General features: G+C 40.8%; 1 protein-coding gene across 4 annotated transcripts; it reads right to left on the reverse strand.

Moving 5' to 3' along the window:
- Positions 1-4,772: 4,772 nt before the first annotated feature.
- On the reverse strand, positions 4,773-24,908 carry LOC132829623 (uncharacterized). 4 transcript variants are annotated; one of them, XM_060846933.1, is made up of 7 exons: positions 24,596-24,908; positions 19,004-19,082; positions 12,409-12,420; positions 9,930-10,073; positions 8,583-8,606; positions 6,752-6,897; positions 4,773-6,020 (listed from the first exon to the last, which is right to left on the reverse strand). In XM_060846933.1, exons 2-7 carry the CDS (start codon positions 19,062-19,064, stop codon positions 5,793-5,795), a joined length of 615 nt encoding a protein of 204 aa, XP_060702916.1. In that variant the 5' UTR covers positions 19,065-19,082; positions 24,596-24,908; the 3' UTR covers positions 4,773-5,792. The 4 variants fall into 4 exon arrangements, with proteins under 4 accessions (XP_060702916.1, XP_060702915.1, XP_060702918.1 ...); XM_060846932.1 differs by having other exon boundaries at positions 8,583-8,609; XM_060846935.1 differs by lacking the exon at positions 12,409-12,420 and having other exon boundaries at positions 8,583-8,609.
- Positions 24,909-25,988: the final 1,080 nt, after the last annotated feature.

The raw sequence follows: 25,988 nt of genomic DNA on the forward strand, positions 1-25,988 counted from the left end.
TCATTTTAACAAGCAATTAAAATGGGATGAGAGGGGATTACTGTGATGAGCAAGGGATATCTGGTTGCTTGCTTGATCTGCAGGGGAGAGCCAGGTGGTCTCTGTTTGGGGGCAGACACATTGCAGAAAAAGTGAATTTTAGTCTCTGCTTGGCACTGTCGCACCTGTTGAGCGAGTCTTTCTTTATAATATTTGAATGCCAGAGCTAAATTATAAGATATGCAATCTGCAACACTGACTTCACATGCTGTACACATTTCAACGAAAATGCTTAAAGGATGTTTGTATGATCAATTTTGAATTTAGCTTCTAAAAAAAATAATCCTTAGTTTACTAGTAGTGATCACTAAAGTAGGTTATCTAATCATAAACAGTGAGATTGTGGAAATCTGTTGATAGAAACTTAGGGTGTTGTAATTTCTATGCTACAACGTCAACTTTAAAAGCATTTAATTGCATGCAAATCCTTGGAATATCGGAACGGTGCTATAAAAAGCAAGTCTTCCAGTATTAAAACTGAGGAGGACAGAGGGTATATGCAGGTCAGGAATTCGCCCATCCCCCTTCTGTACCAGTAAAGCAGACTGCAGTCTATAGTCATCTACACAATTGACTCTCACAATAGAACCTCCTGCTAACATTAAACAAAACCAAACCATTGTAGAATAAAATAATGTGGAGCATCAGCTGTCATTTTGAGAAATGGGGAGTGGACATCTTGAGTTTTCCTCCATACTTTTGAGTAGAGCTACAGCATGTATCTGAGTCTTAACCAAGAGTGAAATTTTGTTTGGCTGTGATATTTTTCTGTAATTGAGTGAGCAATTCATATCCCTGTCCAGGCAAATATTAGAAGAAAGATTTGGTTGAGGGGCATATCCTGGATTCATATCTGAGAACGTTTCCCTTCATTGCAAAGGATATGGATGTTTAAAATGTGGCATTCCACCTTTATGATGCAGTGTCTGGGAATGGCACCCTTTGGGTCAGATACTAACCAGTTTTATTGTCATGTGTTGGGATGTTTTCTGTATCATTTAATTACAATAACACTTTATTAATTACGCTGTAAAACCCGACATGACTTGAAGTTCGAAAGTGGGAGACAGCCATGTAGCCTGTAAAGTTTGCAGCAGCATCTACCATGATCATGGCTGCTTATGCCTCAATTCTTCCGACCTGCTCCCATGTCCTTCGATTCCCAGAGACAGCAAAAATCTATCTTCAGTGATGGACTATTCAAAACCTACTGGGAAGGAAATTCCAAAGATTTGCAGTCTTTGAGTGATTTCTCCTCCTCTTGAGACGCTGATCCCATATTCGAGGTTCCTTTGCCCATGGGAAGCAGCCCCATCCATGTGGCAGAATATCATTTCAGTTCTAGTGTGGTGCTACTGAATATAGCAAAAAAAAACTTCTGGAAATAGATATCCAGTTAGATGGTATAAATGATGGGTATAAGTAGCAAATTGAACTTGTAATTTCCAGTATTGATTACATTTAGTGCAATTCAATCCCTTGGTCCAATTGCATTGTATTTTTCCTGTCTTGAGGATCATCAGTCTTTCTAAGAGGTGCAGTCAAACTAGCTGCTCTTGATACATGGCTAAGTTTGAACAATTTCTTTTCGAATTTCTAGTGCTGCAGATTACAAAACTGCAAAAATGTTTCCACCATAATTCATTTTAATTTAGAGGCTCAGCAGTTATTTCACTGTCCATTTTATGCCATCAATGCTATGTGTGTGGCAAAGCAGATGAGTAAATTTGCAGAGTTTGGTTTAGACTGACTTGCAATCTGTGATTTCAACATGCAGCACAAATGCTGTTAGCATTGGAGGGAATTGTAAGGAAGGAATGTGCCCCACCCCCTGAGTTCACAGCACACTCGCAGGGAACTTTCACCAATTGCTTTTTGCTGTGATATATTCTCCTCTTCCCCTGTGTTTGATACACAAGCAAACATCTGACTGCAGCCACCAGTTTTTTGAGTAAATCAGTGAATCTCAGGTGGTAGTGCTTGCAGTATGGCTAAGAGCGTTGAGTATTGTAAGGATTGAAATTTTCCATAATGCGCAATCTATTGTTCTGCAGTGAGACCTGGTATCTATAAGACTGTCCAATTGTACTCTCCAATTTGCAGTCTAAATTTAGAGGTCAATTAGATCCTAAAGACAAGCTTTTCTTATACATTTAATGAAAAGACTATGATTGTGCCACTGAAGTATGACAGATATGTATCTCAAATATAAATGACTGAAAAGTCAGCAGTGAATACTGGTCAATACAACATACATTTTCTATGTAGTGGGTCAGCTGAACTCTATGGCTACATCACGACAAAGCCAGTGAAATCTCTATTCAATATTACCCTTCCTTCGATTGAATATAATCAGATCCAAATGAAGTTTCCACAGATGCAATGCCATGTTGTACTGGAATCAAACTGGTCAAATTAAATTGCAAGCAGAGCAATTTCACTTTGCTTGTCTGAAGATGTGGTGTTTGTTCAAATGTTATAACATTTGGTATGTTGAGTACAGTCAGTATCTCGACCAGTGTAAGTGCATAGTATGTTCTTTTACAACTGTTTAAAAACAATTGTTTAAGTCATTAACAAATAGTAATATGTAATGATATAGAAATCAGCAATCCTGGATGTTTCAAATGTTGAAGAATCTGTTTCAATGATGTATATTATTGGACATTTCTACATTCATACAAATAGTTAATTTGTACATAATTTGTATTTTACAGCTTTAAGCAATTACCTTAAGTAGTACTCTAGTAAAAGTTGAAACCAAGTTAGAATAAACCTATGCACTCAATTAAAACAAACAACTTTTTATTGCAGTGTTTTGGGTCAGACCAGGACTTGTAAAGCTTTGCATGAGATATCCTTAAGTAACTTAGCTAAGAAGAACAACTAGTTTCCCATTTTTATTTCCCAAACTAGCTTTCACATTTTTTTTATTTGAGTGACTTCTCCTAAGTAGTTTCCAATCATGGATAAAAGCCAAGACAGTCCAACCTTACTGCTGAAATGAAGAACCCTCCCTTTTGAGACAAGTCCCTTGCTAGACGTTAATGATGTCTTACGAGCTAATGTCTGAACTCCACCTCGACCTTCATTCTATCTCGGATGACCGACTCAATACGGACGTTTACTATAAACCGACTGACTCTCACAGCTATCTAGATTACACCTCCTCCCACCCTGCCCCCTGTAAAAACACCATCCCATATTCCCAATTCCTTTGCCTCCGCCGCATCTGCTCCCAGGAGGACCAATTCCAATACCGAACAACACAGATGGCCTCCTTCTTCAAAGGCTGCAATTTCCCCTTAGATATGATTGACTATGCTCTCCACCGCATCTCCTCCACTTCCCGCTCCTCTGCCCTTGAACCCCGCCCCTCCAATCGCCACCAGGATAGAACCCCACTGGTCCTCACCTACCACCCCACCAACCTCCAGATACATCGTATCATCCGCCGTCATTTCTGCCACCTCCAAACAGACCTCACCACCAGGGACATATTTCCCTCCCCTCCCCTATCAGCGTTCCGGAAAGACCACTCCATCCGCGACTCCCTCGTCAGGTCCACACCCCTCACCAACCCAACCTCCACTCCCGGCACCTTCCCCTGCAACCACAAGAAATGCAAAACCTGCGCCCACAACTCTTCACCCCACCCCTCCCACTTCCCTCCAAGACCCCAAGGGATCCTTCCATATCCGTCACACATTCACCTGCACCTCCACACACATCATTTACTGCATCCGCTGTACCAGATGTGGCCTCCTATACATTGGGGAGACAGGCCACCTACTTGCGGAACGTTTCAGAGAACACCTCTGGGACACCCGCACCAACCAACTCAACTGCCCCATGGCTGAAAACTTTAACTCCCCCTCCCACTCCACCAAGGACATGCAGGTCCTTGGCCTCCTCCATCGCCAGACCATAGTAACACAACGTCTGGAGGAAGAGCGCCTCATCTTCTGCCTAGGAACCCTCCAACCACAAGGAATGAATGCCGATTTCTCCAGCTTTCTCATTTCCCCTCCCCCCACCTTATCTCAGTTCCAACTCTCAGCCTCAGCACCGCCTTCTTGACCTGCAAACCTCTTCCCGACCTCTCCACCTCCACCCCCTCTCCAGCCTATCACCTTCACCTTAACCTCCTTCCACCTATCGCATTCCCAACGCCCCTCCCCCACTCCCTCCTCCCTACCTTTTATCTTAGCCTTGGCACACCCTCTTCATTCCTGAAGAAGGGCTTATGCCCGAAATGTTGATTCTCCTGTTCCTTTGATGCTGCCTGACCTGCTGCGCTTTTCTAGCAACACATTTTCAGCTCTGATCTCCAGCATCTGCAGTCCTCACTTTCTCCTTCATTCTAGACAGGCTAGTCACTCTACTCTTGGTCCTCTGTTCCTTTGGCCTAAGATAGAAATAATACTCCTGACCCACTAAATAGAGATGAGCCTCTCACTGGAAGGCAACCCAGTATTTAGAATCCATATTCTAGTCTTGACTTGCCCGGACTGTCTGAAACAATATCAGTATTCATCAGCTTTTGACCGAAACATAATGTTACCACGAAACTAGACTCTCCACTCCTACCCAGCTCTTAAATCTACTTGAGGCTTTTTTAATGAAACAGCAAGTTGTTTGATAGCAAAACAGTGTATTTTTGAACCCCTCTACACTCTGACAAAACTTCACCTCAACTTGAAAAATTAATTTTTTGCAATCAAAGCTGAGAATTTCCAGAAATTTGTTTTTATTTACATAATATATATGTATACATACTTGCCATTTATTCTAATGAGCATGGAAACCAGTTTCTTAGTTATAAACATTTTCCTTGATTGTTAGTTTTGCCTCAAGAAATTTCAAAGTAGTTACAGGTCTTAAATCCGTCACAAATCACAGGGTGACAGCTGAAAATGTCTTGACCAGACTGCATTATAACAATCAAATGATAGGTTGTTTGCCCCTCTGTCATCTCTGCCTAGTCTCACCCAACAAACATGATCAGTTCAATCCAAAAATGTTACCTGAGTAATAGCGTTGGCTAGAGGACTTGACTATCTGTTATAAATGCATATCAATGATGAGGACACTTACTGTGTTGGAGGATTGATACAGAAAAGCCATGCTGGGTAGGGTTTATTGCCTCTCACAAGGTTACCAAAGGTCAAGGGCCCAGCCTCACTGAATAGGCCTCAGTTTGAATCTATTTCAGTTGCATTTGAACAAGTATCAGTGACAGGCATCATAGATTTTTTTTTAAAGTAGTTCTGTAGCAGGTAAACCTACCTGCAAGTGTTTCCACAATGACAAAAGGATGGTAAAATACACTAAATATAGTTAAGCAACTTTACCTCTGTTCCATATGTAAGAATAATTGCACAACTCTCAATGATCTTTATCAGATCTGATTATCCAAACAAAATGTTAACTTGTTCCTTCTCTGCTAAAGCAACTATTTCTAAAAATATCCTTACCGGAGTAAAGTTACAGATTAATCCCTTAGTAAATCAAAACATTTGCTTGACTACATTTTCCCTGAGGCAACTACTCTATGTACATTTATTTTTACAAACCACTGATAATTATAATCAATTTGGGGGGAAAATGGTGATGCAATGCCTAAAATAACTGCAATGTGAATTAAAATGTACAGGTCACTAATGTAAAATGTCAGCTTAGAGTCATTCTCAACGTTGCACCTTTTTAGGGGGTGGGGGAGGTGTCAGCTTAATTTCAGGGTTCTAGTTGGTCTAGTTTTTGTTACACGGTGACAACCTCAGCAAAGTTCCTTCGTCAACCTCTACTTTCACCTCCTTCAATGCTAATTTATAAAGTCCCTTTTCATGTTCTGCACACAACCAGTAGCCACGTGCAAACTCTGATTCAAACATTGAAAATTGTCCCTCGAAATCTTTCCTGTAGAATATGATGTTGCGTTTGCTCCTATCCACTATTTCTTCTTCTGAGGTATTCTGCTCCTGATTTTTGAAAAAAAGAAAAAAAAAATCAAAATTTGTCACAGCATATCCAGGGCAGTTTGTTCTAACTGCAATATTTCCACTAAGAAACTAAACATAATGAGGAGCGAAGAAACCAGAGAATGCAAATACAGAAATCATTAAAATTCATGAAACAAGTTCTTACGGCCATAAAGGATACTGCGTTCACTTCCAGAGGAAGAGAATACTTCCTTTATTCTATAATGTTATACTTTGAGTACCAGGGATCTGAAATGACAAATGCTTACTGTGATCCTGAATATCTAGGGGTTTGTGCCAAAACTTGGAGAGATGTGGCTATACCAACACCACATGGACTGGTGCAGTTCAACAAGTGCTTTCCCATCGCCCTCTTCCCTTACCAGTACCATGTACATCCCATGAATGAATTAAAAGACATGGATGTATTTAAGCTAAGGACATGCAACCCATTACTATGTGGAGTGGAAATTTGTGTTTCCTCAACTGTATCTGCCTGAGAGGCTATTTTTGACTCCAAGTATTTTAAAAGCAATTGTAGCGCCCCATAGCCCATTAAATGTCAAGTTGAGCTTGAGACCCGTTTTGTGCAGCTTTCCAGCTGGCTGCTGATAGTGAGTGGGAGATGGGTAACATGTTCCATTTCTCAAACCTGTTATCCCTCCTGGTCAGTATTGGAAAGCATGCCTTGAGGTGAAGGTTTATTATAATAATCTTAGAACTGCACTCACTAGAAATTCAATACGTTTGGACTCGCTGCATGACATTTGATATGTCTTTGAGTTGTAATGAACTACAAAGGAGACTGGAAATGAATCCTTGAATTCACATGTTTTGCAGTTTGTTAACTCGTGGTAAATTACATCAAACTTGATGCCTATGAAAAGGACAAAAACAAAGCATAAGCAATCATTTTAGTAACGAGAATCAAACTGGTCCCAGGAACCTGGGAATGTACATATGCACAGAACTTTAGGATATATTAGAATGCTGATTAACAAAAACACGCAAATCTTAACTTTATAAATAGAAGCACAGATTACAAAAGCAAGAAATTTAGGCTAGACCTTTATAGAAGTATGGATGGGCCCTGACCAGAGCACTGTCCAATTTTGGCTTTGCATCGTTGGAAGGATGTCCAAGCCATAATACGGAGAAGCTTTACTAGAATAGTGCCGGGTGAGGGACTTCAGTCATGTTGGACACTGGCAAATTTGAGATTGTTTCCCTTACGGTAGAAAAGATTAAAATAAGATTTTATAGAGTTGTTCACAGTTCTATAACATTTTGACATAGTAAGTCAGGAGTAACTTCTAAGTTTTAAAGGTCAGCACAGTTTAGACTAATTGAACTAAGTTAATTCCATCCCCCCAAAATGGAGAATTCATTATTTTAATATAATTTTTAAAAATCTTTATTCCCATCACCAGCCATTCCACATTTTGCAATTCCCCCTTCCATGAAGGTGTGTTCATGAGGTGGGATCTGGTTGAACTGTAATGCTTTTGCTGATCAAATTGCCCTTCTATATCAATGACCTAGGGTCAAATGCTATTTGGATGAGATATTGGGGGATAGCCATGGAGCCAGTACAAACTGGTGTTAAGGCCTAGTTTTGGATGTAGGTTTGCTCACAGAGCTGGAAGGTTCTTTTTCAGACGTTTTATTACCATACCAGGTAACATCTTTAGTGAGCCTCCGGACGGAGCTCAGTTTCAGATGTTAAGAAATTGGATCTGCCCTAAGATGTAGTATAATCTAATTTAGCTCGGATGCAAAATCACTCCCGTGTCCTACTTTGTGGGGCTCTACACCACACCTAGATGGCAAAAGTGAGGACTACAGATACTGGAAATCAGAGTCTTGATTAGAGTGGTGCTAGAAAAGCACAGCAGGTCAGGCAGTATTTGAGGAGCAGGAAAATCGATATTTCGGGCAAAAGTCCTTCATCAGGACTTTTGCCCAAAACATCGATTTTCCTGCTCCTTGGATGCTGCCTGACCTGTTGTGCTTTTCCAACACCACTCTAATCTAGACAACCCCTAGATGATTCAATTCGCCACAAAGCCATCAGGTAATCTGGTCAGTGTTTTAATCTCCTGTTCCAAATCAGCCCTAGGGCAGGGCTCCTGAGAGACAGAGGGTTAATTTTGATCTAACACACATGAGGTGTCATCAATCTCTGAGTTATGTTCTGCTAACTAATGATTGAAGTTTAAGAGAGCTGAAAGACCATCTTTCCCTTGAAAAACCCAAACTTACTTTCTTGTTGAAAGTTAGTCATGGAGCTGCCTGGTCCAATTGTAGACATTATTGTTTTTTTTTAATAAATATGTTTGGCTATGTCATAATACCTCTGGAACAGGATGGGGATTTGAATCTGGATTTTCTAACTCAGAGGTAAACACTACCACTATGCCACAAGAGCTTTACCCTTTGCCTTTTCACTGGGTTCATTTGCAAAGAAACCCTAAACATTGCAGATTGGAGAATGACCACTTTCACAAAACTTCTAATTGTAATTTCTGTGTATTTCTAGATACTCAGTTCCGAATAACTTACCATTCACTAAGTTGTCAGGCCTCACTGCTGATCACAGAGGGATTTAAAAAAATCAAATTAGTGACTAAGAGTCAGCAGCTAATTTCTATCTAGTCACAGCACCCTTTCATTTTATTATGATGAAATAATTATTTTGCAAATATGAGAGACTGAGTGAGGGGAAGACCAGAAGGAGTTGGGAGCTCAGATGCACAAGTAATTAAAAACTACAGCAGAAATGTATTTGGTCAGATGAGAATGTAATAGAATCTTGGGTTTTAGAGCAAGTGTTTGGGTACATGACATTTTGACAGCCTAAGCAAGACCAGTGTTTATTGCTTATTCCTAATTGTCTCTTGAGAAGAAGGTGATGAACACGCTTCTTGAACTGTTACAGTCCAGGTAATGAAGGGACACCCTCAGTGCTGCTAGAAAGGGAGTTCCATGATTTTTACCCCAGCAACAGATAAATGGACTCTGTGTCTCATGGCTGTCAGACAGGGATTGGGTGGGGTTTGTAATTGTAGAGTCTGTGGCCTGGCAAATCAGTACTGACATTAGAAGTTTGAGTTATCGGAGGGTAGAAGCAACTTTGGACAGTGGACAATGTAGCTGGGATAAGAATGAACCATGGCACAGGGAGTGAGTTAGCAGTGGCTATGGGATACGCGGCAAGTTTCATAATCAGTATTGTACCAACAAAGTTAGAGAATGAACAGGTGGGATTTTCTGACCCAAGTTACTCAACATTATTTGGATTGGTGAATGGTCACTTCTAGGCACCACAAATTAAGAAGAATTTAAAGGCATTCAGTTCTGTTGATAAACAGGAGTAGTTGGGACTATTTTCCTTAGAGAAGAGGATACTTGATAGATATGTTCAAAACCATTACGAGGTTTTGTTGAGTAAGAAATTGAGAAACTTCCCTATTGTGCAAAATTGAGGATCAGAAGGCACACTTAAAGTAGTTGGCAAAAGAGGGAATGGTGATAGGAGGAAATGTTTTCATTGCAAAAGATGGTTCAGATCTGGAGGCCACTGCCTGAGAGTGTGGTACAGAGAGGGGAATGGGTTGGGAGTGTATGAGTAGGTGAATTCCTTTCCCACAGCCTCTTGTTATGCTGCAATCATTCTGCAGTTTTTTTATTCATTGACCCAATACAGCAAAACACTAAACCCAACAGGCACATAGCATATCTGTATGGGCTTCATCCTGTTAATTATAGATTCTATTACAATTGCTCAGCCTCTTTCAGTACATATATAAACACCTAACAAACAAGAAAATAAATTTAATCAGAACTTCAAAATGGCACAAAGTTTTCATTGATTATTCATTTGTTAAATTTCCCAACAAAAAAAAATACCATCAGCCATTTCTTTCTTATTCAGATCACAGAATTTTGCTTCCCCACAACTTTCTTTTCCTGTGAATACCAACAGTTTCTGATGAAAATCCTTCACAAACACGCTGTCCTTGTGTGAAAATTCGAGACAGTCTTCCTTGAAATCTAAACAAAAATGAAGTATTTTACAGACAGGTGACAGCATCAAAAAGGTCTTTTCTAAAATCACAATTCCCATCGAATTCAAATAGGAACCTGCTCCTGAGCCTGTGACATGATCACAACCAATAACAATGGGAACACCATAACTTACGCGGATAACCTTCCTATGATAGTTCTGCATTGTGGAAATTATCAGAATGAAATCATGGCTCCACACTTCTGAAGGAATCTTGATTGGAATGTGTAGGCCCATAATTTAAAAACTTTAATGCATTATCAGAATTTTGGGATGGCATACTTCCTTAAGAGTCTTTCCACTGTCCCCTACATCCTTATCTCTAATAAATGTAAACAGCTAGTGGTTTTGTTTATTACTCAGCTAGAGAGAACTGGGGTGACACTGGCTCAGTGGTTAGCACTGTTGCCTCACAGCACGATGGATCTGGGTTTGATTCCAGCCTCAGATAACTGTCTGTCTGGATATCCTCTGGGTGCTCCAGTTTCCTTCCACAGTCCAAAGATGTGCAAGTTAGGTTGATTGGTCATGCTAAATTGACCCATAGTGTCCAGTGTTGTGCAAGTTGATGGGTTAGCCATAGTAAATGTGGGGTTATGGGGATGGGGTGGGATGCTCTTCAGAAGGTCAGTGTAGACTCAATGGGCCAAATGGCTTCTTTCTGCACTGTATGGATTCTATGATTCTCTGACAAGTCATGAATTGTTCAAAATCTATCCCACTAAGTGCTGTAGTAGTGCCACACATTGTGATGGAGGCATTCAGTGTGAAGATGGGATACTGACAGATGCATCTGTTACAAGTAGATTGGGGACATCAAGAAATGTTTCCCTCACCACCAGCTACAGATTCAGTCTCGCAATGTTTTCCTTTGGGACTTGGTTGTCTCAGTCAGTACTAGGGCTACTGAGTGTCTTTTGGTGGTGGATTCCCCCACTCAGAGTACATTCTGTTCCTAACACCCTCAGTGCTTCTTGCAAGAAGTGTTCAGATTCATCAGTCAAGGGGCAAGGGTTTGGTTTGTAGTAATCAGGAGAAGATTTCCTTGTCCATGTTTGACTTGATGTCATGAGACATCAATATTGCAGACTCCCAAGGCCACTCCCTCCTAACTGTATACCACTGTTATATCAATCTGTCCTGTCACATTAGCAGTACAGATCAAGTAATGGTGTTGTTTGGGTCACCATCTGTAAAGTACAATTCCAAGAATATGGCTATTGATTGACTAGTCAGTGAGAAGGCTTACCCTACCTTGGCAGTAGTCTGTGAGATAGTAAGGCCAATAATATTAAAAGCCAATAAGGTCAGCAGGGTTGAGTCTGTTGTCATAATTTCCAGTTTGACTTCATTGCTTTGAGACTTTTCAGACGTTTGACACAACTGGCCCTGCTGGGCCATTTTAGAGACCAATTAAGAGTCAACTGTATTGCTATGGGTCTGGAATCAAGATATTAGGTGAGGATGGTAGAGTTCCTTCCTTAAGAAAGGCAGTAGTGAGCCAAATGGGTTTTACCACATGTAGCCAGATAGCCATTTAGTTTGCAATTTTTTCCAGTTTTAAAAAATTAATGTTTCACCATTTTTTTTGGAAGGCAATGAACCTGGGTCTCCAGAGAAACACCACAATCTCCGGAATACAGGGCCAGCAACAACACCTCAATGTCATCACCTGCCTGGATTATTTTTGCTGAAACTGTAATCTCTCCAGCATGCATCCCAGTGCTTTTAGCTTCTCAGTATCTCCTCACCAACGCTTGACTCCCTCCATCATTCCCTTAGCCATTCCCTGAATTGTCAGCTGTGGCTCAGTAGCTCTCCTCTTGGACTGAGAAGGTCATGACTACTAATCCCACTTCAAAGCAAATGATCTTAGTTAGTGCTGCCCAAACAGCTCTTTTGGATGAGCTGTCAAGTCAATGATCCTGTACACCCTCCCAGCAAAATGGTAAGGACTCTATAGGCACTATTCCAAACAGTGGATTTAACATTAGAAAGCACAGATGATCCTGTCATTATCATATAGCCGTTTGCAGGGACTTGCTGTGTATACATTGAAACTTGCTTTTTCATTTATTTCAGGGACTATGCTTCAATAGTATTTTAATGATGTCATGCAAGGTGCTATAGAAATGCAAGTTATTTTTTAAAATGTATTTACACAAGCATTTAAATGGATCATCAACTGCATTACAATAGAGAAAAGAAACTTTATGTTGAGATGTCAAGGAGAGGGAAGTACGTATCTGACAGTATTGGAGGATGGAACCACAAAAATAGACTCTTCAGCATTTAAATATTTGGAAGTTTCCATTGTCTTACCTCTTGGAGATTCTTCATGTTTCCGCACAGGTTATAAAAGAAAAGAAAGAATTATTTCTTGACAGCTTGCTGTATTGGTTGTTATTGATAAGTATCATTCAAAAATTAATCATAAAATAAAACTGAGTTGTATATTGTCAGTTATAGATCAGTGGGTAGCACTTTCACCTCCTACTGAAAAGACTCCACCTCAGAGTATTAAGCTAGGCAGACACTTTTACTGCAGAGTGCTGCATTGTGTGGAGTGCCATCTCTCAGAGGTGATGTTAAACTGAGGTACCAACCAATAGTTCCAGTACTTTACAGTGTGGGGGAGTTCTTCAGGCACTCAAGGCTGTCTGCATTAATTCTGTCATAAGAGACTCCATGTCAAAAGTAAAAGGAACGGTAAAGTGTTTTGGGAATTTGGGAATAGTATTCAACAGCTGAAAATGTGCTGCTGAAAAAGCGCAGCAGGTCAGGCAACATCCAAGGAACAGGAGATTCGACATTTCGGGCATAAGCCCTTCAGATTCCTGAAGAAGGGCTTATGCCCAGAACGACGAATCTCCTGTTCCTTGGATGCTGCCTGACCTGCTGCGCTTTTCCAGCAACACATTTTCAGCTCTGATCTCCAGCATCTGCAGACCTCACTTTCTCCTTGAAAATAGTATTCAACATCCCATCTGAAAAACAGCATTCCCTCAGTCCTGGTTTCTGAGCTCAGCTCTGCTGAATGGGACTTAGAACCCATGGCTTTTTGACTCTCAGTGTCACCCACAACTGATGGCTAAATATGAAGTTAACATCTCATATCATTTCCTGGGTTGAACTGATACTTAACACACCAGGCAAGTCGTGTTTAACCTATACTGAGTATTCACAGAGTAGTGAGTACCTGACTGCGGTGTACCACAACAAATTATTCAAAATTATCAGCATTGACTAAAAACAATTCTTTTAAGGAAGGTTTTTTTTGGTCTTCTGAACCTTAAACAACATTTGGTGATCAATTTGCAAGATGTAAAAGTCTGAGATTGTTCAGTGGGTTTGTTCTTTGCATTCTGAGCAATGGTATGGCTCTTGCTGAATTATCACAACAGAAAGTCTGTGGGTTTATGTTTAAGAATTAGTCTGCTATCTAGTTACCAGAGAAAAGTTTGTTTATGCTTCAGACTTTGGGATGAGGATATGGGAAATTAATAGTTGAAATGATGTCATCTATAACTTAAACCAGGGTTGATATCAGATTGTCCAAGAGAACTAACTGAAGGAAATGAGAAAATTAAATCCCTTCATCTAAATTTACATGTCCCCTAATCATTTCAGATCCATATAATCCCTAAAAAAAACCAAAAGAACCGCAAATGCTGGAAATCAGAAGCAAAACAAAAAGGTTGTTGGAAAAACCCAGCAGGTCTAGTAGCATTCATGAGAAGGGTCAATAGACCTGAAACGTTAATTTTGCTTTCTTTCCACAGATGCTGCCTGACCTGCTGAGTTTTTCCAACAGTTTCTGGTTTTGATTCCATATAATGCCTTGGCCAGTTCAGAATAATGGATTGTATGTGGATGAGCCACGTAATGGAAAGTGAGATTAGTGTGGAAAGATCAGTGCAGACTCGATAGGTCGGAAGGGACTCTCCTGTGTGGTATAATTCAATTGTCCAAGTAGCCAAAAATACTTAAGCTACTGATCAAAAAGTTAAAATGTTTAATTTCAGTCTTAAAGGAAACAGATATGCCTCTCTCTATTTTCTCTCTATCTCTGAGCAGGTTAGATTTGTCGATAATCGGGTTTTTCCATTCACACCCAGCATCTGATCAGATATTGATATTTTCCACAGCTGGGGCTTTTCAAAGTAAATTTCAATACTTTTCTTTTTCAGACTTGGTCATGTTCACATCCTGCATGTACAAAGTGGATAAAATTTCAATGTTCCAAAAGTTGTAATGTGATAGTGGCTGCATGAAGGTCATGGAGTGCAGCACAAAGATGTTGAAGCAAGTTCTGGTTAAACTGTAAGGAGCCCCAGTTGCCCCCATGAGAATCTAACACTCTGAATTTTTAACACGTATGGATGGTGATATGTTACAGTTCAGTGAGAATCCAAGTTGTTGTGGTGACAAGTACCTTTAATTGCATGTTATAATCAACATTCCCTGTAATTTGAAACAAAAAACAGAAATTGCTACAGAAACTCGGCAGGTCTCACAGCACGTGTGGAGAGAGAGCGAGAAACAGATTTAATGTTTCAGTTCCAGTTCTGAAGAAGGATTGCTGGAACCAAAACATGAAATCTGAGACATCCCTACTGCTGAACTCAAATCCCTCTTGTACTGAAGGTACAGTATACCATTTGCCGTCCTAATTGCTTGATGCAGTTGCCTGTTATTTTCATTTACTGGTGTACAAGAAAACAGAGATAATTTTGTGCTCTACACTCCCCAATATATTGCCATTTAAATACTTTATATTGCTTTTTTCCACACACAACTTCACATCTAACCTTGTTCTACTGCATTTGTCATGTGTTTGCCCACACACTCAACTTGTCTAAATGACTTTAAGATTCCTTGCATTTCCTGAAAAGTCACAATCTTGCCCTGTTTTGTGTCATCAGTAAACTTGGAAATGTTGCAGTTCTAGGTCATTAATATATAATGTGAATAGTAGGGTCTAAGTACCGATCCTTGCAGTACCCTAACAAACATTACTTGGTATTTAGAAAAGACCAATTTATTCCCACTCTGTTTCCTGTCTGTCAAACAATTCTTATTCCATGCCAATATATTGCTCTGTATCCCATGTGCTTTAAGTTTGTCTCCTAAACTCTAACGAAGGAGCTTATCAAAAGCCCTCTGAAAATCTAAATGCATCTACTCTGGTAATTACATCCTCAAAGAATTCCAGTGGGTTTGTTCAGCTTGATTTACCTTTCATCAATTCAGGTCTCATTTAATGCGTTCAAAATGTTCTATTATCGCATCTTTTATTATAGGCTGTAGTATTTTCCCCATCTGTTAGTCTAACAGGTCTGTAATTGTCTGTTTTATCACTTCTCTTTTTTAAATAGCAGATTAAAACAGCCACTGTTTAATCTGTAGGAATTCTCCAGTGTGTGTAGAACTTTGGAAGATGACAACCAATATATCCAATATTTACAGGGCCACTTCCTTTAGTCGTCTTGGATGTAGATTATCAGGCCCTGGGGATTTGTCAGGGATTTGTCAGCCTTTAACCCCATTAATTTTCCGAAGAACTATTTTCTCACTAATACTGATTTTCATTAATTCTGTTCTCTCACTAGACCTAGACCTATTTCCAGGAGGTTATTTGTTCCCACTTTTGTGTTCAATTCTTCTGCTATTTCCCCATTAAGATTTCCCCAGTTTTTGACTGTGAGGGGCTTGTATTTATCCTTAGTAATCATTTTCTCTTCTCATTTTTATATAAGATATTATGATCAGTTTCTATGTTCCCTGTAATTTTACTCTTGTCCTCTATTTCACCCTCTTGATCAAACTTTTTGACCTTAGGCTTGCTAAATTTCACAATTCTCCAAATCCTCAGGCTAGCTACATGTATGGGCAACTCTAAATGTCTCCTCTTTAAATCTGATATCCCAAATTTCTTTTGTAAGCCATGTCTTTTACTTATTTTTATTACATGTTTTATTTTTTATGTCAGACAGGAATTAATCATTGTTGTATTTCATGCACATGTTTTTTTTCAATATGAAGTGTTGCCAATTTGCTCTTAACCCCTGGAGCAAATTTCTCCAACCCATCCTTGCCAACTTGTGCCTCATACTCTCATAGTTCCTTTCTATTCAAATTCAGGATCCTGTTTCTGCTATGACCACTTCAATAATTATGTTGAACCTGCATTGAACTTATGCGACACTTGGAATATGTGTGGAGTTGTGTTATATTTATATATAAAAAATTTATTTAGAGGTGATAGGAAAGTGTAGTAAAGATTTACAAAGATGATGCCTGTAATGTCTGGTACACAGTGCAGAGAATGATTCAGCCTTTTCCCTTGAAAACAAAATAAGGCCAAGAGGTAACCTAATAGAGGTGAAGGGTTTTGGAAATTTATAATAGACTTTGATAGAATGGAAACCAAGAGAACATTTTCTCTTGTGAATTAAACAACGCCATAGAGGCTGGTATCCTGTCACCAAGTCACCCTTTACTTAGAGAGTCATAGAGATGTACAGCATGGAAACAGACCCTTCAGTCCAACCTGTCCAGGCCAACCAGATAGCCCAACCCAATCTAGTCCCACCTGCTAGCACCCAGCCCATATCCCTCCAAACCCTTCCAATTCATATACCCATCCAAATGCCTCTAAAATGTTGCAGTTGTACCAGCCTCCACCATTTCCTTTGGCAGCTCATTCCATACATGTACCACCCTCTGCGTGAAAAAGTTGCCCCTTAGATTTCTTTCATCTTTCCCCTCTCACCCTATACCTATGCCCTCTAGTTCTGGACTCCCCGACCCCAGGGAAAAGACTTTGCCTGTTTACCCAATCCATGCCCCTCAATTTTGTAAGCCTCTATAAGGTCACCTCTCAGCCTCCAACGGTCCAGGGAAAACAGCCCCAGTCTGTTTAGCCTCTCCCTATAGCTCAAATCCTCCAACCCTGGCGACTTCTTTGTAAATCCTTTCTGAACCCTTTCAAGTTTCACAAAATCTTTCCGATATGAAGGAGACCAGAATTGTACGCAGTATTCCAACAGTGGCCTAACCAATGTCCTATACAGCTGCAACATGACCTCCCAACTCCTGTACTCAATACTCTGACCAATAAAAGAAAGCATACCAAACACCTTCTTCACTATCCTATCTACCTATGACTTCACTTTCAAGGAGCTATGAACCTGCACTCCAAGGTCTCTTTGTTCAGCAACACTCCCTAGCACCTTACCATTAAGTATATAGGTCATGCTAGGATTTGCTTTCCCAAAATGCAGCACCTCGCATTTAGCTGAGTTAAACTTCTGCCACTTCTCGGCCCATTGGCCCATCTGGTGAAGATCCTGTTGTAATCTGAGGTAACCCTCTTCTCTGTCCACTACACCTCCAATTTTGGTGTCACCTGCAAACTTACTAACTGTACCTCTTATGCTCGCATCCAAATCCTGATGAAGGGCTTATGCTCGAAACGTCGAATTCCCTATTCCTGAGATGCTGCCTAACCTGCTGTGCTTTAACCAGCAACACATTTTCAGCTGTGATCTCCAGCATCTGCAGACCTCATTTTTTACTCCAAATCATTTATGTAAATGACAAAAAGTAGTGGACCCAGCACCGATCCTTGTGGCAATCCACTGGTCCCAGGCCTCCAGTCTGAAAAACAACCCTCCACCACCACTCTCTGTCTTCTACCTTTGAGCCAGTTCTGTATCCTAATGGCTAGGTAGGTAGTACCTACCTACTACTGCTGTTAGGTGGTAATGTGGGGAAATAAGGGGAAAAAAAAGAGACAAAGGAAAAAAGAACAGGCATTTGCTCATTTGCCCCCAGTCTAATTTTCCATTAACTTTAAAAATTCTGCTCATTTTGCAATTCCAGCAAATGGAATATTAACACAAAACTCTCAGTATCAGATAAGAGGCCGTTGAATCTGTTTCTGCTAGCCTTGTCTTTGGAAGCAGACCCTCACTCAATAAGGATGTGGTAAAATATTCACTCTGCAAATGAGACCATCTCACTGAGCCCTCACTGTGATTAAGTGAGTTTGGTGACTGGATAACTAACTCTGCCACACACCCAAGTGAGTATGCAATCTGATACCTGCAGCTGGCCCGCATGCCCCAGAATAGGAAAGAAAAAAATCAGTCAGGGTGCCAGATTCTAAAATAACAACAAAGAGCTGCAAAAACTGGAAATCTGAAACAAAAACAAATTGCTGGAGAAACTCAACAGGTCTGGCAGCATCTGTGGGGACAGCAAAACAAATTTAATGTGTCTGTTCCAGCAACTCTTCTGCAGAATCAAAACATTAAATCTGTTTCTCTCTCCTCAGGTGTTGTCAGACCTGTTGAGCTTCTCCAGCAATTTCCATTCTTGTTTCGAATTACAGGGAACATGTACCTTTAACTGAATGTTTTGGTCAATGTCACCACAACAACGTAGATTCTGAGTGAACTGTAACACATCACCATCCACATGTGTTAAAATTGACAAAAACTAAAACCCTTCAGACTGGGGAGAAGAGCAGATTTGGAATTTAAACCTGTGCCAAGACATTAATCTGGGACACTCGATTATTTGATCTGTGACAGTCTACCATTTCCCCCATTCTCGTTTCAGTGTCTGTGTCTGGGTTTGTATGTTTGTGTTTGCATGTATGCACACATATTGCAGTCATCCAGCCTGTGTCTATGTTGATCTATGTTAGGTTAATTTTGTAAAAGAATAAAGAGCTTTGATGGAAGAGGCAAGAGAGTTAAGTCTATGTGACTTCAATTTCCCCAGAATTCAGAGAGGGTGAACAGAGACCTCAATGAGTGGGGAGTTTTCTAATCCAACATTGGGTTCAGAATTTGCGTCTTTATTTTTCTTCCCAAATATCAAATGTGAATCATTCAATAAAACCTACCTTCAAGCCACAAGATACCATTCCTGAACTCAACTGGTCTCAGTTTCTGCCACTTTTCCATTTCTTGTAGGATAAGAGACTGAGGAATAACAACAATAAATCATGAAACTTATTTGCAAACGAGTCATTATATTATCAATTGAATGAAGGAACTGAGGGCATTCTGGCTAAGTTTGCAGACGATACAAAGATAGGTAGAGGGACAGTTAGCATTGAGGAAGCAGGGAGGCTGCAAAAGGATTTGGACAGGTTAGGAGAGTGGACAAAGAAGTGGCAGATGGAGTACACCGTGGGAAACTGTGAGGTCATGCATTTTGGTAAAAGGATAGAGGCATGGACTTTTTTGTAAACGGGGAGAAAATTCAGAAATCTGAAGGGCAAAGTGACTTGGGAGTTCTCGTCCAGGATTCTCTCAAGGTAAACTTACAGATTGAGTTAGTAATTAGGAAGGCAAATCCAATGATGGTGTTTATTTTGAGAGGACTTGAATGTATTAGCAGGGATGTACTTCGGAGGCTCTGTAAGACCACATTTGGAGTATTGTGCATAGTTTTGGGTCCCATACCTCAGGAAGAATGTACTGGTCCTGCAGCGTGTTCAGAGGAGGTTCACAAGAATGGTCTTGGGAATGAAAAGCTTAACATATGAGGCATGTTTGAGGACTGGATCTATACTCAATGGAGTTTAGAAGGGACCTAATTGAAACTTGCAGAATACTCAATGGCTTGGACAGAGTAGATGTTGGGAGGATGTTTCCATTGGTAGAGATTAGGACCTGAGCGCACAACCTTTGAGTAAAGGGAAGGCTTTTTAGAACGGAGATAAGGAGAAACTTCTTCAACCAGACAATGGTGAATCTGTGGAATTCATTGCCACAGGAGACTGTGGAGGCCAGGTCATTGAGTATATTTAAGACTAAGAAATCAGTTCTTGAGTATAAAGGGGACCAAGGGTTACACGGAGAAAACAAGAGAATGGGGTTAAGAAACTTATCAGCCATGATTGAATGGTGGAACAGACCTGATGGGCTGAATGGCTTAATTTCTGATCCCATGTCTTATGATCTTAATCAATTAGCAGTCCAGATTACTTCCCCCAGGGATGACCTGTCCTGGAATCATCCAAAAAGTCTCTAATAATTCCCAACAGTCAGCTGGGTCAGGACACCAATTTTATATATAAAAATATCAAAATATCCCAACCTGAGGAGTCTACATACCAGTAATTAGCCAAAGTCAAAAATAATTATGGACAATGGTTTTATGATCACAGGGACTTGGTTGAAGGAAGAGCATGATTGGCAACATAAATGTTCCAGGATATAGATGCTTCAGACAGGACAGGGAGGGAAGTAAGGGGAGAGGTAGGAGTTGCATTGCTGGTCACGGATGATATCAGACTGTTCTAAAGGTGGACAATATGGAGGGCTTGAGCAGTCAGGCATTATGGGTAGAACTTAGAAATAAGGGTGAAGTTACATTGGTGGGCTTGTATTACAGGCCTTCCAACAGCAAGGGACATGCCTATCCTGCACTATCTTCAACCTAGCTTTTTAAAGCCTCCCACATATCAAATGTAGACTTTCCTTCAAATAGTTGTGACCAATCCCCATTTCCCAGCTCCTGCCTCATTTTGATATAATTGGCCTTGGCCTGGTTTAGTACTTGTCCCTAGAAGAACAAATAGGTAAACAGATTATGGAAAGCTGTAGAGGCAATAGGGTAGTGGTGATGGGAGATTTTAATTGTCCCAACATTGACTGGGATACACTCAGGTGTCAGAGTTCTGGATGGGGCAGAATTTGTAAGAAGCGTCCAGGAGAGTTTTCTAGAGCAGTATGTCAATAGTTCGACGAGAGAAGGGGCCATATTGGACCTGGTACTGGGGAAATAGCCAGGATGGGTGGTAGAAGTTGCAGTGAGGAATTTCTTTGGGAATAGTGACTACAATTCTGTAAGATTTAGAATACTCGTAGACAACGATGAGAGTGGTCCTAAGGGACAAGTACTAAACCAGGCTAAGGCCAATTATATCAAAATGAGGCAGGAGCTGGGAAATGGGGAATGGACACAGCTATTTGAAGGAAAGTCCACATTTGATATATGGGAGGCTTTAAAAAGCTAGATTGAAGATAGTGCAGGATAGGCATGTCCCTTTCAAAACAAGGGATAGGAAAGGCAAGATTTGTGAACAGTGGAACAGGAGAAATTGTGCGACTAGCCAAGAGGAAAAGGGAAGCGTACATAGGTCCACGCAGTTAAGAACAGAATGGGCCCTGGAGAAATATTAGGAGAGTAGGACCAATCTTAAGCGAGGAATCAAGTGGTCTAAAAGGGGTCATGCAATAACTTTAGTGAGTGGAATTAAGGAGAATCCCAAGGCCTTTTATTCTTATATAAGGAGGAAGATGGTAACCAGAGTAAGGGTTGGTCCACTAAAAGATAAGGAAGGAATGTTGTGTGTCAAACCTGAGAAAATGGGTGAGATTCTCAATGATTACTTTGCATCAATGTTCATTGAGGAGTGGGAGGTGATGAATGCTCAGATTAGAGATAGAAATTTGTTTACTCTGGATCACGTTGACATAAGGAGGGAAGATGTTTTGGGTAGGCTAAAGGATATTAAGGTGAACAAATCCCCAGGACCAAATGGGATCTATCCCAGGTTGCTGAGGGAAGCGGAAGAGGAAATAGCTGGGGCCCTGACAGATATCTTTGTAGCATCCTTAAACACAGGTGAGGTGCCAGAGGACTGGAAGGTTGCTCATGCTGTCCCCCTGTATAAGAAGGGTAGTAGGGATATTCCAGGTAACTAAGACCAGTGAGCCTGACTTCAGTGGTGGGAAAGTTGCTGGAGAAGGTACTGAGTTATAAAATGTATTTATATTTGGAAAAGAATGAGCTTATCAGTGATAGGCAACATGGTTTTATGCGGGGTAGATTGTGCCTTACCGGCTTAGAATTCTTTGAGGAAATGACCAAGTTGATAGATGAAGGAATGGCTGTAGATGTCATATGTTAAAATTGCTTCAGCCGCATTTAGAATATTGTGTACAGTTCTGGTCACCACATTACATAAAGGAGTGGACTCTCGGAGAGGGTGCAGACAAGGTTTACAAGGATGTTGCCTGGTATGGAAGATGCTAGCTATGAAGAGAGGTTGAGTAGGTTAGAATTATTTTCATTAGAAAACAGGAGATTGAGAGGGAACCTGATTGAGGTTTACAAAATCATGGAGGGTATAGATAGGGTATTGATAGAGATAAGCTTTTTCCCCAGGGTGAGGGATTCAATAACAAGAGGTCATGCGTTCAAGATTAAAGGTGAAAAGTTTAAGGGGATGTACACAGCAAATACTTTACACAGAGGGTGATAGGTGCCTGGAACGCGTTGCCAACAGAGGTAGTAGAGGCAGGCACAGTAGATTCATTTAAGGTGGGGAGCAGAGGGATACAGATGCTTAGGAATTGGGCGAAAGGTTTAGACAGTAGATTTGGATCAGTTCAGGTTTGGAGGGCTGAAGGGCCTGTTCCTGGGGGGTAAATTTTCTTTGTTCTTTACCTGTTCCACAGATGTAGTGAGGTCTTTTATAAATCCTAGTGTTTAGCTTATTTCTTCTTGGTGTGTCTAACTCGATTGGATGTTAATTTTCTCATCTGAATTATTTTCAGTATTCTTTCTGGCTCAATAAACACAGTCAGCATTGATCCACAGGAGAATGGGGAATAAAAAACCACAGTCTCACCCAAAAGAACACACTTTCAACAGTGTTCAGGACTGCATTGACAATCTCAATCTGGATGATGGACACAAGAGCTGGGTTGAACACCTTCTGGCTATTCAGCAGAGAAGAGTTCTGAAGAAGTCATATCAGACTTGAAACATTGTTTGTCTCTACAGATGCTGCCAGACCTGCTGAGATTCTTCAGCTGTTTTTATTTCAGATTTATTTTTTATGCTACATAATCAACTTTGCCTGAGAACAGAGGGCAGAGGCTGAATGACAACTGGACACCTCAGATCTGAATCCACCTTTGGTTCCTGTGTTTCATTAAACTCACAGAAACTTAAGTCCAGTAGCTATCAGCATAAGTACATTTTCTAATACATGAGAAATGAGAATGTGGATCTTGCTGTTACAGAGGAAGTGGTGAAGTTAATCATTTCAATGTATTTTAAGGGGAAGCTGGGCAGACGACTCAGGTAACTCATGGTTTGCAATGCAGGATGATACCAACTGTGTGGTTTGGGTAGATTGGCCATGCTAAATTTCACATATTGTTCAGGGATGTGCAGGGTAGGTGGATTAGCCATGGTAAAAACCCTCATGTAGGGTTACAGGGATGGGGTGGGTCTGGGTGAGATGTTCTTTGGAGGTCAGTGCCTCTTTTTCCACTGTAGGGATTCTGTGATTCTATATGGAGAGAATGAGACTCAGATGGTCTCCTCCTGCCCCTCATTGCTATGTTTTGTCAGATTGTGGGTTGGGACCTATCAGAAGAGGATGGAGCCTGGTCCCTTCATGGACACCTTGCCTTTCACAGAATGTTTTTCTGTCTAGTCCTAGGTTTGGTGTCTAATGTTAGTGAGACTTATACATTGAATTATGGTGATTTTTACAGCACAGAAAGGCCAGAAGACATAGGAGCAGAAATTAGGCCATTCAGCCCATCAAGTCTGCTTTACCATTCGATCATGACTGATCAGTTAACGTTGAATTTCCTGTTCCTTGGATGCTGCCTAACCTGCTGTGCTTTAACCAGCAACATATTTTCAGCTCTGATCAGTTTTTCAACCCCATTTTCCCCACTTTCTCCCCATAACGTTTGATCCCCTGGGCAATTATCCATCTCTGTTCTAAATATACTCAATGACCTGGCCTTCGCAGCCTTCTGTGGCTGGCTAAAGAATTTCTCCTCATCTCCCTTTACTCTAAGGCTGTGGTCTCAGATTCTTGTCTCTCCTGCCAACAGGAATACCTTCACAACATCCACTCTGTCTAGGCCATCTGTTCCATTGTGGTGCTAATGCTGCACATAAACCTCTTCCCAATCTCACCCCATCATCAGCATAATGCTTTCTCCCTCATAGTTTAACCAGATTTTCCTTGAAATGATATTCACTACTGGCTGTGGGAGCGAATTCTATACTCGCCACACTCTCTGGGTAAAGACATTTCTTCTGAATTCCAAATAGGATTCATCAGTGGTTATTGTGCTTCCCAGTTTCGGTCAGCTGCTCACCACACAGGTGGAAATATATTTACTATATTGACTCCTGTGTCCCCTCCAAACTGCACAGTAGCAGGAAAAATGAGGGGAAACTTAGGTTGAACCGATCAAAAATTTCCAGAAATGTAAACACTTTCAGTCGATCAACCCTCCAGCATAAAGGGTATCAGTCTATCTCTAGCTGGGTGTGTGCTCCAAACTCCAATCCTGTAATACCTATGTATTCTTTTTTGTCAAAGCAGATCTGTTTCACAATTTAGCGGTAGTCTAGCCAAGGGTCACCTCATGAGCCTCCTATTCGATTTCATCACTTCAGAAATAAACATCAACGTTAATTAGTAGAAAACCAAAAAAACACTTACTTTAGTGAGAATCACTCTGGTGACTATGTCCCCCCTCCGGCTTGCAAACACAGATTGTGTATTCTGCTGCTTCAAGTACAAGCTGAATTTTTTATCCACCCACAGCTGACAGATGATTCATTTCCTTCAGTGATGTCATTTATTGTACTTTCTCCCTCGGTATATTTCTAATGTGTTTGAAGGAAGTGCGATCATGGGTTATGCCAGTATTTATTGCCCGAACCTAATTACTCTCGAGGCAGTAGTGTTGAGCTGCAGCCCTGGAGACAGCCGGACAAAGTGTCAGGGTTTCGGCAGCAGTTTTATTAGCTTTCAACTCTTCATTGACTGTTTCGAGTGAGATTGATACAACCAGCCCCCACCACTCAGACACTGCCCTGACCTCACCTCCACCCCGAACACACCCCTCACACAACCCCAACCCCTCATCCACTCCCTAATGCTCTAAACCCACTCCCCCATCCTTCATGCACTCAGTACACACTGTGAGATCTCATATTTTTTAATGAGAGTCCGGGGCAGATTCAGGTGACTTTTATTGCGATTTACATATCAGGTACAGTACAGCAAAAAGCTTCACAATGTCTTATACAATTTAGAGTGCACACATCAACAACCCCACCTTGTTCAAATACTGTTGGTCAGCAGCCAGCGGTACTGAATTACCCCTGTGTCATCAGCTTTCCAGTCCAGCATCTTATACAATTTAAGCTTGCCTGAGCAAAACGACAAAGAGATGGACACGCATGTGGTCCACCCACCAAATCGCTCATGATGTTTTCCAGACTCTCATCTCCCCTTTTGAGGTTTTCCACAATGGATACTGTATTCAAGTAACATTTGTCAACTGCATGTGTTAACTGCCAATTAATTAGATACTTGCCTATCACTTCAGGAACTGTTTCAATCCCTCACTACAGGAAATACAAAGGGATATTAATTTTTAATGAGATCCAACAAAGTTATGTGGTTACTAATGTTGAATTCTTTAGAAATTGCTTGGAATGTGGATTGAATGAACACATTAAGAATGTCTGCTAATCTCTGTAAAAAATGAGGTCTGCAGATGCTGGAGATCACAGTTGAAAATGCGTTGCTGGTTAAAGCACAGCAGGTCAGGCAGCATCCAAGGAATAGGAAATTCGACGTTTCGGGCATAAGCGCTTCATCAGGAATGATTGATTCCTGATGAAGGGCTTATGCCCGAAACGTCGAATTTCCTATTCCTTGGATGCTGCCTGACCTGCTGTGCTTTAACCAGCAACGCATTTTCAACTGCTAATCTCTGTATTCATTTCTCCCTGTAATGATAAGGGGTTGTTTTTATTGTCTGAAACTGGATTGGATATTTCTCTTCAATGCTTTGAATGCTATAACTAATTTGGAATCTATA

Source organism: Hemiscyllium ocellatum, chromosome 29, assembly GCF_020745735.1.
Source record: "Hemiscyllium ocellatum isolate sHemOce1 chromosome 29, sHemOce1.pat.X.cur, whole genome shotgun sequence".
NCBI classification, from domain to species: Eukaryota; Metazoa; Chordata; class Chondrichthyes; order Orectolobiformes; family Hemiscylliidae; genus Hemiscyllium; species Hemiscyllium ocellatum.

Bases quoted from the DNA above. Each gene is read 5' to 3' on its own strand.
- LOC132829623 (XM_060846932.1), bottom strand. From the start codon at position 19,064: ATGGAAAAGTGGCAGAAACTGAGACCAGTTGAGTTCAGGAATGGTATC. The intron at 8,610-9,929 runs GTATTTTTTTTT...CTCTGTGATCAG, and splicing joins TAAGAAAGAAATGGCTGATG to CAGTGAGGCCTGACAACTTA. The intron at 6,021-6,751 runs GTGAGTGCAGTT...TTCAAAAATCAG, and splicing joins CCAAACGTATTGAATTTCTA to GAGCAGAATACCTCAGAAGA.